The sequence below is a fragment of the Carcharodon carcharias genome, chromosome 7 (assembly GCF_017639515.1).
Source record: "Carcharodon carcharias isolate sCarCar2 chromosome 7, sCarCar2.pri, whole genome shotgun sequence".
NCBI classification, from domain to species: domain Eukaryota; kingdom Metazoa; phylum Chordata; class Chondrichthyes; order Lamniformes; family Lamnidae; genus Carcharodon; species Carcharodon carcharias.
In genome coordinates this window covers 120,532,098-120,549,869 of record NC_054473.1, presented here as the reverse complement: position 1 = coordinate 120,549,869, position 17,772 = coordinate 120,532,098, and the positions used below count along the sequence as shown (strand labels likewise).

General features: G+C 46.5%; 1 protein-coding gene across 2 annotated transcripts in view; it reads right to left on the bottom strand.

The window, feature by feature from the left end:
• smpd3 (sphingomyelin phosphodiesterase 3) overlaps window positions 1-17,772 on the bottom strand; it is a 96,590-nt gene that overhangs the window by 17,905 nt on the left and 60,913 nt on the right. For both annotated transcript variants that reach the window (XM_041192518.1, XM_041192520.1), the window contains 3 exons: window positions 12,746-12,821; window positions 11,024-11,179; window positions 4,730-4,819 (listed from right to left, as the gene is read on the bottom strand). In XM_041192518.1, coding sequence (XP_041048452.1) covers window positions 4,730-4,819; window positions 11,024-11,179; window positions 12,746-12,821 — 322 coding nt within the window. The remainder of the gene's footprint in view (window positions 1-4,729; window positions 4,820-11,023; window positions 11,180-12,745; window positions 12,822-17,772) is intronic.

Genomic DNA, 17,772 nt, shown 5'->3' with positions numbered 1-17,772 from the left:
GAGCCATGGTTGATTCCTTGGTGACAAGGTGCCTACAAAGGATGTGGCTGATGATGCCTGTGCGGCTGCCACAGAATCATGCAGAGAGCAGGTACAATAATGCTCATGCTGCTATCTGAGCATTAATGGAGCAGAACACAGACATCTTAAAGATGCAATTCCGATGCCTGGACAGATCCGGCAGAGTGTTCCAGCACTCCAGAGGGTCTCAGAGATCATCGTGGCTTGTCGCGGGCTGCACAACCTGGTGCTGCAAAGTGGGGAGGACTTGCCAGATGCTGACATGGAGAAACTGTACATCTCCTCCGATGAGAAGGATGTCAAAGGGGATGAGGGCATTGAGTTCGAGGAAGCTGAGGCTGCAGGGGAAGAGCCCATTGTACTGGCCAGATGAGGCAGGCGTGCGCGTGAGGCCCTCCTAGTCTCCGGATTCCATGAGGAGGATGACAAGCTGTAGTGAGTATCCTCTTGAACAAGTGCTCTCCATCATGGGACAACATTAACACCAGCGTTGCTATTCTTCTCATTTCAACCATGCACTTCAATATGAGAGTGAATAGTTACACTTCAGGCTTACATTGTCCTGATCCTTTGAAGGATAATGAAACCTCAGGAGCATGTATCTTTGTTGAGTTGAGGTACTAACTGGAGAATGGAGTCCCTGCATCAAACATCAGAAGGTGCTACCTCTTCAAGCATCTGTCCAGTCTCCCAGTCGTAAGGGCAGTCTACAAGAGCCAGGAGCTGTTCCACTATCCTCAGTGGGTTCAAGGTTCTATGTCTTCAGTCTGACAAAGATCCTGAAGGAGATCCATCTCTAACATGGGACAATGCATTCTGTGTAACCTTGAAGGTGAAATTGATAGGTGACACATGAGCCAAGGCAGCCGAAGACATGCCGCGGGTGTGCATCTAATCAAAGACAACTCAGTCCTCTGTGTCACCTTCTTCTCTGTCACATTCACATCCGAGACTTTCAGTTAGGAATGCTGGCCCGCTTTTATCCTCACCTTACTATGCATGTGGATCACCTGAAGATCATAGTGTTTAACCACTTGCATGCCAGACATTTAAAATGCCTCCTCTTTAAGATACACATTGTGTCCTTATGGCCAGCCCTGACCCTTGCGAACTCTAAAATACTCAGAAACCATGAGACCCTCAAGGTAACAAGTCATTGCTAATAAACAGCAGACTTCAGCTTCGGTACATCCTCACTCCTGTACCATTGTGCCCCTCAACATTGTATAAAACTATGATGTGCACTTCCAGAGCATGTTCAAAGGCTTTGATGACTGCCAAAAATCACCATTTGAAATCAGCTTCACAAGTCTTGGTGAGTGCTTGGGTGATGGGGTGCACAGCGCTGCATCCCAACGTTTTGACGAGAGCCTTGTGGCCGCAATCCAGACAATTACAGGGTGAGAAACACTTAAGGTTCATTGTTGTATCAAGGTTCAAGCACTAGGGCAATACTGTGGCAGAGCTTCAGAACCTTGAGGTGGCTTGTTGCTCTCGCTTATTGGTCAGCGTAGCAGATGTACACTCAGAAACACAGTTGGCAAACAGGAGTGCACACGAGTTCTGAGTATGGGCTCATAGCATGAAAACCCTGACAGACAGCACAAAGAGTTGCACGATATATGACCCTTCTCCATGCGTAAACACATCTCTTCTGTTACACAACACCTTCACCTTTCAGGACGAGATAGGAGAACACCTCTGCCTCAATCTTACACAGCCAAGAATAAATATGACATGACCCTGCAAAGCATGTGAATGAGGTTCGTTGCACAAGCACGCTTAACATTAAGTTCGAGGCATCACTGATGTCGAGAATGATCTGAGGAAGGGACACAATCTGGTGATATGGAAGCACGCTACATAGATGAGAGGCTCATGATAGCGATATTTGCAATAAGTTGGGGGAGGCACTATGGTATCACACCTGATTGACAGCAACACAGCTCATCATAAAAAGGAGGCATACACAAGAGGAGATGTGAAATGGGCACAATTCTATTTACATATGTGAACATTATATACATGTTGTGAACACCAGTGTCACCATTATGCTTATAAATTTTTCTAACTTTCTTAATTCCTACCACTACATCTGGGTGCATCCTCGACATCCACAGCGGAGGGTGGAGGCAGCCTGCTAACTTCCAAGCCCTGTTGTCTGTGCTGACTTTGGTGGGTGTCCTCTGGAGGGCCAATACCTGGAGGCCCCGGCATGCTTTGGGTGTCCTGCTGTGGAGCAGGTGGACCCTCCGCAGCCTGTGGGCTAAAGATGATGGGGTCACAGGAAGAGGGATTGGGATTGGCTGGACACTCGTGGAGTCACCTGGCTGGATGGCCCTGGGATGTCCATCTGCTGGTCCTCCACCCTATGGGTACCTGAGGGCCCCTGGCTGACTCCTTGAGGAGAAGGGGCAGCTGGAGTGAAGTGCCCTGACCTCCCTTGCAATGCCACTGATGGATACCACCAATGGCTACAGCGACCGAGTGCAGCTCCTGCACCAGTGCAGGAACAATGTCCTGGCCTAAGGTTTCCGTGATGGCTGCCATCCTTTCTGTGTTGACCTTGGTGCGTTGGCATGCCGGCACTATCACCTCAGACTGAATGCGGACGGACTCCTCCATTGTCTGTTGTAATCTGAGGAATGCAGCTGACACCCCTTCCTGACATTCCTGTGATTGTTGCAGCCACTCCACCAACTGATTTAGGACCAAGACCAAAGGCTCACCATCTGACTCAGACTCAGCAGAATTCTGGTCTTCAGCAGTCCTCTGAGTGCCACTAAATGTGTGATAGGCTTGTGAGTGTGTGAGTTGAGTGTGATGAGATGGTTGACTTACTCTGGTGGCACAGATGAGATCATTCATCCTCTTTCTGCACTGGGTGCCTGACCTCTTTTGTGCAGCATTGGCACTGACCATCACTGCCACCACCTCCCAAGATGGTGAGTTTGCTAGACCTCCTGCAGCCAGAGAGGGGGTAGAGGTCATTGTGGTGGGCCTTGATTGCATCCAAACGGTGTTCCAGTGAGATGTCACTGAATTTGCGGACTGCCATCTTCTTGGCTTTCAGGGCCATATCTTCAGTGGAGCAGTCGTGGGCTGCAGACATAGAGGATGCTGTGCACGGCTGCACTTTAAATATGGCGTCCGGAGTGAGGAAGTGGTGAGCTCAAGGCAAGGCAGACAAATCAGAGGCTGCCTGCCAGTGATCCAACGTTTTTCCTGTGCGTGCATATTTAATGAGGCAGGAAGAGAACGATACGGTACGAAAACTCGCCGTTGCAACTGGCTGGTAAAACACCGATTTTCACGCCTGCCACTGCACTTGGTGCACTGAGTGGAAAATCCTGCCCAATGGCTATGAGGTACCCTCACTCATGTCCATACTTAATTAGGTATTCATGATGACTTGATACTGTCTGTAGTCCAAATGCTAAAAGTTACATGATTTGTAGTAGCAACCTTAACAGTTTGTTTGCGTCCATTTTTAAAAAAGTATTGACAGAAAGTTCATAATGTGACATTGCCTGCACTGGGCATGACACTTCCCTCAGTCAGGAAGAGAGCAAGCTGCCTTTCGATTGGAATGGCTTTGAGCAGTTGTCCCTTATGCACAGATTAAAATAGCCCACAACTTCTGTGCACACCCTATAGGGTCAGATTTGTGAGCACCAGACACAAATTAAAAGTGTGTCTATTCATGACTTTCCACAGTGCGGCAGGCACATTTGCCCCTCATTCTGATGCAGGTGTCTCCACCCCACCACTTCACTGTTCCCACCGCCCTGAACCTACCATAATCCTATGACCCTTACCACCATCGGTGCAGGACTGGAATTCCTCACGATCGCCATTACTGTGAGCCCAATATCTCTGAGACATGGACCACTGACCTTGCCCAGAATCTCATCTTGTGCTCAACACCCATAATCCCTCACCTTCACCCTCACTGAGCACCATGTCCCTCACCCTCACCCTAACCGAACCTCATATCCTTACTCTCACTGAGGCCCATGTCCTTCACCCTTACTTAGCCCCATAGCCCTAACCCTCACTAAACCTCGTGTCCCTCACCCTCACTGAGCCCTGTGTCCCTCACCCTCACTGACCCCCATGTCCCTTACCCTCACTGAATCCCATGTAACTCACCCTCACCCTCACTGAACCCCATGTCCCTCACTTCACTGAGCAATGTGTCCCTCACCCTCACTGACCCCCATGTCCCTCACCCTCACTGAACTCCATGTCCCTCATTCTCACTGAGCCCTGTGTCCCTCACCCTCACTGAGCCGTGTCCCTCACTCTCACTGAATCCCATGTAACTCACCCTCACCCTCACTGAACCCCATGTCCTTACCCTCACTAAGTCCCATGTACTTCACACTCACCCTCACTGAGCCCCGTGTCCGTCACACTCACCTGCACTGAATCCCATATCCCCCAACCTCAATGAGCCTGTGTCACACACTCACCCTCACAAAGCCTTATGTCCTTCACCCTCACTGAGCCTCATGTCCCTCACCCTCACTGAGCTCTGTGTCCCTCACCTTCACTAAGACCCATGTCCCTCGCCATCGTCCTCACTGAGCCCCATGTCCCTCACCCTCACAGAGCCCCGTGTCCCTCACCCTCACTGAGTCTCATGTCCCTCACCTTCACTGTAGGGATAGGACGCACTATACGTTGCTGTGGGAGATTCACTCACCGATGACCCAAGGCTGTTCCTCTCCAGGGCCCAGGCGGCAGGGATCCTTGTAATGGGTGAACAATGAATGTTGCTGTTCCAGCTTGTCTTCTGAAAAATAAAACAGTTGTGGGGTCAAGGTCACAACCAGTTTATATTAGAATAATGCCTAAAGGGGATCCATCTTCCAGAAGGAGTGTTAATTGACTTGCTTTATTGTGCCATTACAAACCTGTGACTTGGGACCAGATTTTTGTCAAGGAGACAGTAAATGGGAATTGGGAACTTTCCTGACCCTGTGAACCTACCTCGACCTGGAGGAGCCCACCCACCCGATTTTCATGTCTGGGAGGACGGCATGGGGTAGAGACAGGTCCACTGCAGGCCTGAGGCATCAATGGCAGCAGGTTGGCAAGATTGGCGGGTTAGAAAATTGACCTCGTTTACGAGGACATTGGCCCAACTGTATTCATGGCTGTTAGACCCTCCAATCCTCACCCCCACACACCCCATGCCCCCTTAATGCTACCCATGTGCCCCCATATCTCCCATGATATGTCCATGCTCAGCATGCAAACTGCACTCCCACTTACCCAGTATCCCTTATAGTGCTCCTGAGCCATATAACACTGGCAAGTCTTTGAAATGAACAAGAAATTTTTTAAAAAATCAGCCATACAATATTCTGCGAAGAAAAAGATTCCCTTCTTACCTTTTCAAAATAGCAGTCCCAAGTCACCTCCCCTCACTGCAGACCGCAACCCCCCCCACCACCCCACCCCACACCATGGCAGGTCTCAATGTGTTAGTTGCTCAGCAAAGCATCCATAATGAGGTCATCTGGCAAAACAATATCTGGCCATCTGTTCAGCATGTTTCTGTTGATATAGTTGCCAGGTGGCCTCATTTTGAATGCTTGGCTGAGCTCCAAGAATGCTTAATGGACTGAGGCCTGAAAGGCAATGGGGCCTGCTATCTTTGTTTGATTGACAGTTTTATTACCTTGTAATGGCTTGATCTTTCTCTGAAGCGGTTTTTCATCTATTTGTATGGGATTAAAGGTTTCTTCAATTGGACTTTTGCTGGCTGTGTTTGATTGACAATTTTATGAGAAGGTAAGAGAGGGAATTGTTTTACAATGGAGCTGGCAAGGTCAGGAGTGCTGTGTGCGGCCTCGCTACCCACACCCTTATCCATTGCTTGCAAAAATTGTCAGGAACAGAAATAGGGGTGGGAATTCCGGAAATGGGTCCAGCTCTTTTTAAAACCCTTCCGCCTCTGTTCCGATATGGACAGAGACATCTGATAAACCACACCAAGGAGCAGCATTGGGACATCATTTGGTGACCGTTTTAATTGGTAGCTTTATTGGCCAAGAGGTTGTTAATTGAACTTTTGTGTCAACTGGAGAACAGGTAACAAGCAACAAGACCAATGCTGGCCATTAACTGGGAAGAACTCCTGTGAGCAATAGGTGAGGCCTCTGGGTTGGAAATCAGGAGTAGAAAAGTCAGATTTCAGCTTAGGGGCTGGCCAGAAAGAAAAGCAGAAGTGTTACTAAGGCCGTAAGGAAACTAGAGCAATTCATTAGCTTATTGAAATCAGAGAGGAGCTGAAGTAGAAGTTAAAATCAAAATCTGTTATATCTGTTACTCTGTATGTTCTCTCACTGATGGTAAAATTCACACCATGACCTAGTTAATCATTCCTTTTTCAGAAAATTGTAGAAGTACCTTTGAGGTTACATGCCATGATTACAATATTCAATTCTTTTTAATAAAGAAGTCTCATTATTACCCTCCCTGGGACATACTACCATATGGCTCAATATTGGAAGCTAAAGTCACCTCCTAATCGTGAGGGATGCTTTGGGAGAGACAAATGACACTGACACAGAGAATATTCAAGGTAAACCTAATCTTAGTAATATTGCTAATGCTAATAATGTCCCTAACATTAGTAATCTGCTTTATTTTAATGCCCAATGAATTTTAGTAAACTGATAAGCAAATTTCAGCCCTTATTTGAACTCTGCCATATCCCTATCATAATCCTAAAGCTGTCCTGCCCCAATCCTGAATCCACCCATAGTCTCTCACAATCCTGATTCCATTCCAACACTATCCCTATCCAGTTCCCATCCCTACTCTTTCCCAATCCTAATCTGTTTCCTACTCTTTCCTCATCCTGATTCCATCACTACCCTCGCCCTATCCTGATCCCATCATTACCATCTCCCTCTCCTTAGCCCTACTGCAAAATGGCCATTGTCTTTGAATTGGATCAGGCTAGGCTCTGGTCCTGTCAATTACACACAGGGCAAGTTGGACATAAAGAACATCTACTTGGTGAGACATCAGAATGTGCCCCACCCAGTGAAGACTATGTCCCCACCAAGTGCCTTAGGTGCAGCAGGGGCATGGTGGGGTGTGGGGTGGGGATGTCAGAGCTGGTGCATAGGTGAGGAGGCTGCAGTTGGGGAAATTATTCTAACCAAACACGTTCAGAAACTCTCCTCTAGATGGCAGCAAAGAACAGTTAAAATACTTCAAGCTGCTTGGAACCAAATGGCTGGGAATCTGGTGATGATCTGATGCCAGGGTGCTGACAGCACTTGGTATCAAGTGGCATCAAGAAGCCCAAGAAAAACTGAAGTCAATGGAAATTAGAGGGGAAATTCCCCACTGGTTGAAGTCAAAAAAGGCACAAAGGAAGATGGTTGTGGTTGTTGGAGGCCAATCATTCGACCACAGGACATCACTGCAGGGGTTCCTCAATGCCATACGTCTAACCACCTTTACCATCTTCATCAATGACCTTCCCTCTGCTATAAGGTCAGAAGTGTGGAGGTTCACTGATGATTGCACAGTATTCAGTTCCATTTGTAACTCCTCAGATATTGAAGCAGCCTGTGCCTGCATGCAGCAAGACCTGGACAATGTTCAGGCTTAGGTTGATAAATGGCAAGCAACATTTGCACTATACAAGTGCCAGGCAATGACAATTTCCAATAGGAGAGAATCCTATCATCTCTCTTTGACAGTCATTGAGATTTCCATTGTTGTTTCTCCCACCATTAGCATCCTCCAGTGGATGAATACTATGTTAACACAGTTCAAAGCTAACTTGTACATTTAACTGTGATGCTCACTTAGTATTACAGCAGATTGTTGTGGCTCCTGGACCTTTCCCTGCTCAGTCTGCAGGCTGCAGTGGTTGTCATATAGTGGATAGCTAGTATCCTCTCCTCCCCATTCCCAAACAGCCCTATCTCATTATTGATTCTAATTAATCCCCTTCTTCGAGACTCTCCCAGCCACCGGTGGCATGGGTCAAACAGAGCAAGGAGTCTGGCGGTCGCTGTGGAGTCACCATGAATAGTCTTGCCAGGAGAGGGAGCACAAGTAACATGACACGGCCCCTACACTGGGAGTAGGGTTGTCAACCCTCCTGGAATGGCTGGAAGTCTACCAGAATCAGCATCAATCTCCTGGCGGCCATTGAAAGCAATCGGAAGATTTTAAAATATAATTTAAGCAAATAAATTAATATGCACAATAATTTGTACACAGAAGCTCATTCATTTTAAAGCGGTGATCTCATTGCGTACCTGGCAGCATGATGACATAAAACGGAAACTGGTACTGATGCGGGTCACGCATGGGTACTGTGCTCGTGAACATCATGACTTGAGGTAAAAGGAGCACTGATCTTAATCCTAGCTGATGTTTTAAAAAATTGAACTATTGTGTGTTTTGGTGAGAATTTATACAGGAAATTTTAGGTGCTATGAAATGGGCTTTTGCAGTGGGTTTGGTAAAGCCTCAATGTGTTTTTCTCTCTTGCATCCCCTTAGAACCCGCTCATGCCAGGCTGCCCGCTTTTTGTGATGTCACTTCCGCCAACATCTCCTGGAATATATCCTGCCAGAGTTGACAACCCTAACTGGAAGCAAGACATTCATTTATGGCTCGCATTTCTCAAAAACATTCCAAAGCATTTTGTTTCAATTAATTTCTTTCTATTAAGATCTGTGACTGTTGTTACATAGACAAATGGAACAATCATTTTACACACAGCAAGATCCCACAAACAGAAACATAAATGACCAGTAAACTGTCATAGCGTTATTACTTGAGCAAAGAATCTGGATGAAGACATCAATGTGAACAGCATAGTGAGACCTTCAATGCATAACCCAACAGATGGGTGGAACTTTAATATCTCATTTGACAATGCAGCTCTCCCTCAGTACTGCAGTGGGGAATATACGCTCAGACCTTGAGTGAGACTCAAACCAAGACCTTCTAATTCACTAAGCTCAAACTGCTCAGACTCATCCTCCCAGCACAACCTCAAATTATTCACACTCATCCTCCCAACACTATCCCCAAACTGCTCACACTCATCCTTCACAACACTATCCTCAAACTGTTCATATTCATTCTTTGAACACATGCATGTCTCTGTAACCTGTCACTTGAAGATACTCTGAATTGAAATCTTCCTTTAAAGGCTGCAGTTTAAAATCTGTCCAGTTCATGTCAGGTTCAGGGGTAAATAGCTCAGCTATATTGCAGGTAAGCTACTAACCACCCAATCCTGGAAGCTGAGGGTATCAGCCACGGTTCAGCGTTAGCACTTTTGCCTGTGCCACAAGGTCATGGGTTAAACAACATTCCAGCAATGAGAAAGTGCTGCACTGCTGGAGGGTCAGTGCTGAGGGACCACTGCACTGTTGGATGGCTATTACTCAGGCAGCGCTGCATTGTCGAAGGAGCAGTACTGAGGGAGTGATGTACAATTGAAGGGGCAGCACGGATGAAGTGCTGCACTGTTGCAGGGTTGGTGCTGAGGGACCGTTGCATACGGATGGGCAGTACTGAGGGATTGCTGCATGGTCAGAGGGGCAGTACTGAGGGAGTTCTGCAATGTTGGAGGAGCAGCACTGAGAAAATGCTGCACCGTCTGAGGGGCAGCATTGACGGAGTGCTGCACTGTTGGATGGGGAGTGCTAAGGGAGTGCTGCACCTTTGGAGGGTTGGTGCTGAAGGAGCACTGCTGCACTGTGGACGGGCAGTACAGAAAGAGAACTACATGGTCAGAGGGGCATTACTGAGGGAGTGCTGCAGTGTTGGAGGGGCAGTACTGAGAGACCGTAGCACTGTCAGAAGGCAGTACTGAGGGAGTGCTGCACTGTTGGAGAGGCAGTACTGAGGGAGTGCTGCACTATTGGAGTACTGAGGGAGTGCCGTACTGTTACCGGGTCAGTATGGAGGGCGTGCTGCACTGTCAGATGGATACTGAGGGAGCACTGCACTTTCAGAGGGCCAGTATCGAGGGAGCACGGAAATGTCAGAGGGGCAGTACTGATGGGGCACTGCAGTGTCAGAGAGTCAGTAATGAGGCAGTGCTGCACTGTTGGAAGCGCAGTATGGAGGCAGCACCATCAAAAGGATTAATGATCCTCAATTTAGACAGAATAAATCTTGGTTGCTTGTCAATATGCTACACTGGTCAGTGCTGGGCAGTACACAGTGTTACAGACTGGGTCAACTACAGTTGATCAGTGCTAGGCATGTAAAGAGGGTGTGGGAATGATATTGGGGAAGAAATTAGGATTGTATTTGGAGGGAATTTAGGAGTGATGAGATAGGAGAGATTTCTGGAAGGCATTTAGGGATGACTTTTGGAGGGAGTTTAGGAGTAGTTTGGAGGGAATTTAGGAGTGAATTTTTCGGTAGTTTAGGAATGATTTTGGAATGGGTGCAGTAGAGATTTCTGGGGGAAATTTAGGAGTGAATATTTAGGTAGAATAGGAATGATTTTGCAATGGGTGTAGTAGAGATTTTTGAAGGGAGTTTAGGCAAGATTTTTGGATGGAATTTAGGAGTAATTTTGGAGGGAGTTTAGGAGTGGCTTTTGGAAGGAATTTAAGAGTTATTCTTGGAGGAAGCTGGGAGGCTTTTGGTGTGTGTTTAGGATGGATTTTTGGAAGGCACTTAGAAAAACGGGTAGCAGGGAAGATGGTAAAGGGGAGAAAGCCTTGAGAGGAAAGAGGCTTGAGAGCAAACAAGGCACAGTGTGTGTGCCTGGACCCAGTAAATTTTTTGAATGATAATTGAATGGTACCTGGCTTCTGCATTTGATCTAGTAAGTAGCATAGGGGCAGCTGTAGCGCTGACTATTTTTAACTATAGATGTGCTTTAGCTCACCAGACAAATCAGTGACATCATTGACAAGATGCCATTGGAATATTAATGCCCAAAGCCACCATGAATGCTCCCTCAGACAGTGTTGAAGCAGGGACCCACCTGAGGAGCAGTTGTCAAAGTTGAGATCTCCTAACAAGACATCAAATGCCAGCAGATCCTCTGGATTGGTGGGACTTAATGAAGAGGTAGATTTTCGGAAATCAGCCAACCAGTCTAGCAGGTGGTCCAACTGTTCACAGCGAATGGCAGCGTCTCCTGAATGAGAGGCAGATGTTAACAATACTATAGCATTTTCTTAATTAAATATAGTAGCTGATGTAGCGGGAAATGAATATGTAGCCACATGACATCTTTAGCAGAGAGGTGCACTGTGGAGCATTTTAACTAACACTACTGGGAGTGCCTAACTCACAGGCAGTTGCACTCCCTCCTGACACCTTTATTTTGTTCTCGCCACATTTACACATTTACCGGACAATGCCAATTCTTTACCTTTCGTCGACCATGAAGGAGGAATGAGTTGGGTAGGAGCACTTGCATGTTTCATCCATTTGGAGAGTCCTTCCAATAATATAAACTGAAAACAAATTTTAAATACCCAAAAAATGGAAAGCTCCAGAGCATGGATTTAATCCAGAATTCAAGAGGGAAGAAATAAAGTTCATGGACAAGCCTGATTTGTGCATTTACTGAAAAGAAAATACCCAAGTTTTAAGATGGGCTTCCAGGCATCCCACAGCTGAGCAGCAAATCAATCAGCTAAATTGAGATTGGAGATAAAAACACCATTAAGTAGCTTCTTCAAAAACTTAATCCAGTAAAAGATACCCCTTGCCTGCAAGTAAATCACTCCATGCTCTGTCAAATCTTTTGTACATAATAGGTTGGATAGAAAAGGGAGTTGGGTAGTTGGTGAGAGAAGTAGGGAGTTGGTGACGGGAGTTGGGGAGTTGACAAAGGGTAGGTGGGGAGGGGTGTTGGTGAGGGTAGGAGTTGCTGGGACAGTTGACAAGGACAGAATGTGGGTTTGGCCAGGACAAAGGAAGTTGGTGGGATTGTTGGTAAGAGGAGACGGAGAGAGAGGGGATTGGGTGGGTTCACAAGGGTGCAGTGATGGCATGGTCAGGGGAGTTGGAGAAGGCAGGGAGGTTAGCAAAAGTAGGAGTTATTGTCAGGAATGAGGGGTATTGAAAAAGGGAGACAGGGAGGGCAGGAGAAGTTCACTTAAAAGATGCCGAGCACAGGAGAGTTGGTGAGAGTGAGGATGTTTGAGGAGAGTGGGGGTGGTTGGATGGGCATGGGCAATTGAAAGAGGCAGGGTGGGGTGTTATGGGGTTAGCTGGGGGGAGTGGGGAGAGCAGGGAGTGTTGGGATGGCTGGGAGGATTGGGGTGGCATGAGGAGGTGGTGAGGGTGGGGGGAGTTGGGAAGGGTAGAGGTAGTGGGGGTGATTGGGGGAATTGGGAGTGGATGGACTTTGGGAGGGTTGGGGAGAGTTTGCTAATATAGGAGAAGTTTCTGGAGAAACCTGCTGGTTGACTCTTCTACTCTGAGGAAGAACAAATAAACCGAAGGAAAAGAGGCGAGGTGCTGAAATGAAGCAAAGTCTAGAACTGGCAAATGAATGACTGAATTTAACTCAGAGATAAAAACAATAAACTGCGGATGCTGGAAATCCAAAACAAAAACAGAATTACCTGGAAAAACTCAGTAGGTCTGGCAGCATCGGCGGAGAAGAAAAGAATTGACGTTTCGAGTCCTCATGACCCTTCAACAGAACTGAGCAAAACCAGGAGAGCTAATTTAACTGATGTGTGCTTACCTGCCAGAGCTTGCAAATGAGTGCAGGAAACATATCCTACAATTCTTTGGTCCTGAGGTGTGGTTCCAACTTGTACCTAGTAGGGAACAATGAAAGGATAGTTAGAAGGGTCTCACTTGGAATAGTTCTCTCTCCATTCATGAAAAGTCCACTGAAAGAGATGGCCGTCAGAATCTGATGTATGAGGAACAAATTGTTGGTATTGCAAGCACCAGTTTGTGTCTCTGAACGTACCTCACTGCATAAAAATAGGTGATGAGACAATCTTATTAACATTTCCTACCTCGTGCAATATGGACTTCAAGCCAGCTAATAGACTCCCATCAGCCAGGATGGGGAAATGTAGGGTGGGATCAGATCTCTTCCAAAAAAGAAAATAATGCTGTCCCTAGAAATTGCAAGGGAACTAGAAGTTTTTGGATGTGATGGGTAGCTCTACAGGCCTTTTCTTCAGAGACTGTACCACCATGAGAAGCTCAATCCATTTGTCTCAAACTCATTAGGGGAAGTTGATGGCGTAGTGGTATTGTTGCTAGACTAGTAATCTAAAGACCCAGGGTAATGTGCTGGGGGCCTGGGTTTGAATCCTGCCAATGGTGGAATTTGAATTCAATAAAAATCTTGAATTAAAGGTCTAATGATGACCATGAAGCCATCTGGCTCACTAATGCCCTTTAGGCTGACCTACATGTGACTCCAGACCCACAGCAATGTGGTTGATTCTGAAATGGGTCAGTTGTAACAAACCATCACAAAAAAGGAATGAAACTGGACAGACCACCCAGCATTGACCTAGGCACCAGAAATGACAACGCAGCCTTGTCGACCCTGCAAAGTCCTCCTTACTAATATCTGGGGGCTAGTGCCAACATTGGGAGAGCTGTCTCACAGGCTAGTCAAACAACAGTCTGACATAGTCATCCTCATAGAATCATGTCTGACAGAAATGTCCCAGACTCCACCATCACTATCCCTCCATCCCTGGGTCTGCACTGTCAGTGGGCCAGCAGAGGTGATGGCACAGTGGTATACAGTCAGGAGGGAATTGGCCTGGGAGTCCTCAATAACGACTCTGGACCCCACGAAGTCTCATGGCATCAGGACAAACATGGGCAAGGAAACCTCCTGATGATGACCATTACTGCTTCCCCCCACTCAGCTAATGAATCAGAGATCCTCCTTGTTGAACTTCACTTGAAGGAAGCACTGAAGGTGGCAAGGGCACAGAACAATGTTCTTCACCAAGTGTGGCTTGGTAGCACCACTACTAACCGAGTCCTAAATGACATAGCTGCTAGACTGGGTCTGTGGCAGGTGGTGAGGGAACCAACATACTTGATCTCATCCTCACCAACCTGCTTGCTGCAGATGCATCTGTCCATGACTGTACCGGTAGGAGTGACCACTGCACAGTCATTGTGGAGAAGTCCCGCCTTCACATTGAGGATACCATCCATCGTGTTGTGTGGCACTACCAACATGCTAAATGGGATAGATTTTGAACGGATCTAGCAACTCATGACTGGGCATCCATGAGGCACTGTGGGCCAGCAGCAGCAGAATTATACTCGAACACAATCTGTAATCTCATGGCCCAGCACATTCCTCCAATCTACCATTACCATCAAGCCAGGGGATCAACCCTGGTTCAATGAAGAGTGCAGGGGGGCATGCTAGGAGCAGCACCAGGCATATCTAAAAATGAGGTGTCAACCTGGTGAAGCTACAACACAGGACTATTTGCATGCCAAACAGCATAAGCAGCAAGTGATAGACAGAGCTAAGCGATTCCACAACCAAGCTCTGCAGTCCTGCCACATCCAGTTGTGCATGATGGTGGACAATTAAACAACTCACTGGAGGAAGAGGAGACTCTACAAATATCCCCATCCTCAATGATGGAGGAGCCCAGCACAGCAATGCAAAACATAAGGCAGTCGCAACAATCTTCAGTCAGAAGTGCCGAGTGGATGATCCATCTCCGCCTCCTCTGGAGGTCCCCAGCATCACAGATTCCAGCCTTCAGCCAATTTGATTCACTCCACATGATATCAAGAAACGGCTGAAGACACTGGATACTGCAAAGGCTATGGACCCTGACAATATTCCGGCAATAATACTGAACACTTGTGCTCCAGAACTTGCTGCGCCCCTAGCCAAGCTGTTTCAGTACAGCTTACAACACTGGCATCTACCTGATGATGTGGAAAATTGCCCAGGTATATCCTGTACACAAAAAGCAAGACAAATCCAACCCTGCCAATTACCACTCCATCAGTCTACTATTGATCATCAGTAAAGTAATGGAAGGAGTCATCAACAATGCTATCAAGTGACACTTGCTAAGCAATAAACTGCTCAGTGATGCCCAGTTTGGGTTCCACCAGGGCTATTCAGCTCCTGAAATCAGTGCAGCCTTAGTTCAAACATGGACAAAAGAGCTGAACTCCCGAGGTGAGGTGAGAGTGACTGCCCTTGACATCAAGGCAGCTTTTGACCAAGTGTGGCATCAAGGAGTCCTAGCAAAACTGGAGTTAATGGGAATCAGGGGGAAAACTTTCCTCTGGTTGGAGTCATACCTACCACAAAGGAAGATGGTTGTGGTTGTTGGAGATCAGTCATCTTAGCTCCAGGACATCACTGCAGGAGTTCCTCAGAGTAATGTCCTAGGCCCAGCCATCTTCAGCTGCTTCATCAATGACTTTCCTTCCATCATAAGGTCAGAAGTCGGGATGTTCACTGATGATTGCACAATGTTCAGCACCATTTGTGACTCCTCAGATACTGAAGCAGTCCATGTCCAAATGCAACAAGACCTGGACAATATCCAGGCTTAGGCTGACAAGTGGCAAGTAACATTCATGCCAACTCCAACATGAGAGAATCCAAGTATCGCCCCTGATGTTCAATGGCATTACCATCACTGAAATCCCACTATCAACATCCTGGGGGTTACCATTGACCAGAAACTGACCTGGACATATAAATACTGTGGCTACAAGAGCAGGTCAGAAGCTAGGAATCGTGTGACGAGTAACTCACCTTCTGACATCCCAAAGCCTGTCCACCATCTACAAGGCTCACCTCAGGATTGTGATGGAATATTCCCCACTTGCCTGGATGTGTGCAGCTCCCACAGCATTGAAGAAGCTGGACACCATCCAGGAAAAAGCAAGCCTGCTTGATTGGCACCACATCCATAACATTCACTCCCTCCACCACTGATGCACAGTAGCAGCAGTGTGTACCATATACAAGATATACTGCAGGAATCCACCAAGGCTCCTTCGACAGCAACTTACAAACCCATGACCACTACCATCTTGAAGGACAAGGGTAGCAGATAGATGGGAACACCACCACCTGGAGATTCCCCTCCAAGTACCTCACCATCCTGACTTGAAAACATATCGCTGGGTCAAAATCCTGGAACTCCCTTCCTAACAGCACTATGGGTGTACCTACACCCATGGACTGCAGCAGTTCAAGAAGGCAGCTCACCAACACCTTCCCAAGGGCAAATAGGAATAGGCAATAAACGCTGATCCAGCCAGTGAAGCCCACATCCTGTGAATGAATTAAAAAATTATCCTTATGAAATGTCACCTCTAGCTGAAGACATTGTTGGCTAATTTGAAGTCAATTGCCTTACCATTAACCAAGTTCTCTGAATGGGAAGTGCAGGACTAAACTCTTGAGGATAAGGGGTTCTCCAAATGGGATCAGAATTATTGAAATTATAGGGCTATTTGAAAGGAAGTGGAGTTCTCTCACTAGTCTAAATCCATAACAATATCTAGTACAGTACTAAACTAGATGTCTAACACTCACTCAACTCACCACCACCTTCTCAAAGGCAACTAGGGATGGGCAATAAATGCTGGCCCAGCCAGTGAAGCCCACACCCCATGAATGCTTTAATAAAAACTGCAGAAAATTCTATTAAGTATATGCACATGGCAGACATTAGTTCCAAGAAGGTATGAGATGTCTTGGTAGCTCCAGACTATGGCAGTATAGTTCAACATTACTTATTTCTGGTAGCACATTATACTTGAAAAGGCTGGGGTCTAAGGTAATTGGGCCACAACTGTCTCAACTCATTCTGGATCCTATAGTAGATGTAACATTGCTTAGCGTCATTCTGTGACTTAGACCTAAAGAAAACATTGACTCCCAGTTAACATTGTCAAACAAAACATTCTCTATCACTTCACATGTAGCATGAAGTCTATAGGAAACAGTAACAGATATGGTGTGAGGAGAGAGGGTAATCATTTAATATCTAGAAATACTTTGTCCTGAGCCGTGTAGGAGCTAATGGTTCATTACCCATGAGGACAAATTATGCTAGTCAGACATGATGGCCAAATTTGATGCTTACTTTCAATTTTCACACTGAATACTTATGTAGTTATAAGGGCTAAAAAAAAGCAACGCTTAGCACTGCAGCAGCTAGTAGTATTGCTGAGTTCCCTTACCTTGGTAATAGGCTAGAGTTTGTCATCAGTAGAACAGGATGCCAATCATCTGGAGCCACAACGCCTGAATATTTGAGTCGCTTTATTTTTGCTTAAAATTTAATACAGCTTGTATTTTGCTTCAGGCCTGCATATCCCCCCCACCCACCAACAACACCCCCACCCCACCCCCGCCACCACATCTGCATATTTCATGCATACAAGGACACATATCCTCACAAGGCCAAACGTAAGCATTTTCTCAAGTTTCTTGTCAGTGCTGGGAAATTATACCACATGAGACCATGATCATTTCCTGCCAGAGTGTATACACTGAAAAGCTACAGGCTAATTGGGCCCTGTTTCTCTTAGCAGAGTAAAGGTAACTTGCTGTATAACTGTTTATTCAGCAGGGTATATGTTTATTACTGTATAAGTGTGTAGAGTTGCTCTTTTTGAGCAGGATAAGGGTATTAATCACTGTATAACTGTATCATTCAGCAAAGTGTTTATTGTTTAACTAGATAGTTACTTGCTAGAAGGACAACGGCAGCAGAAACATGGGAA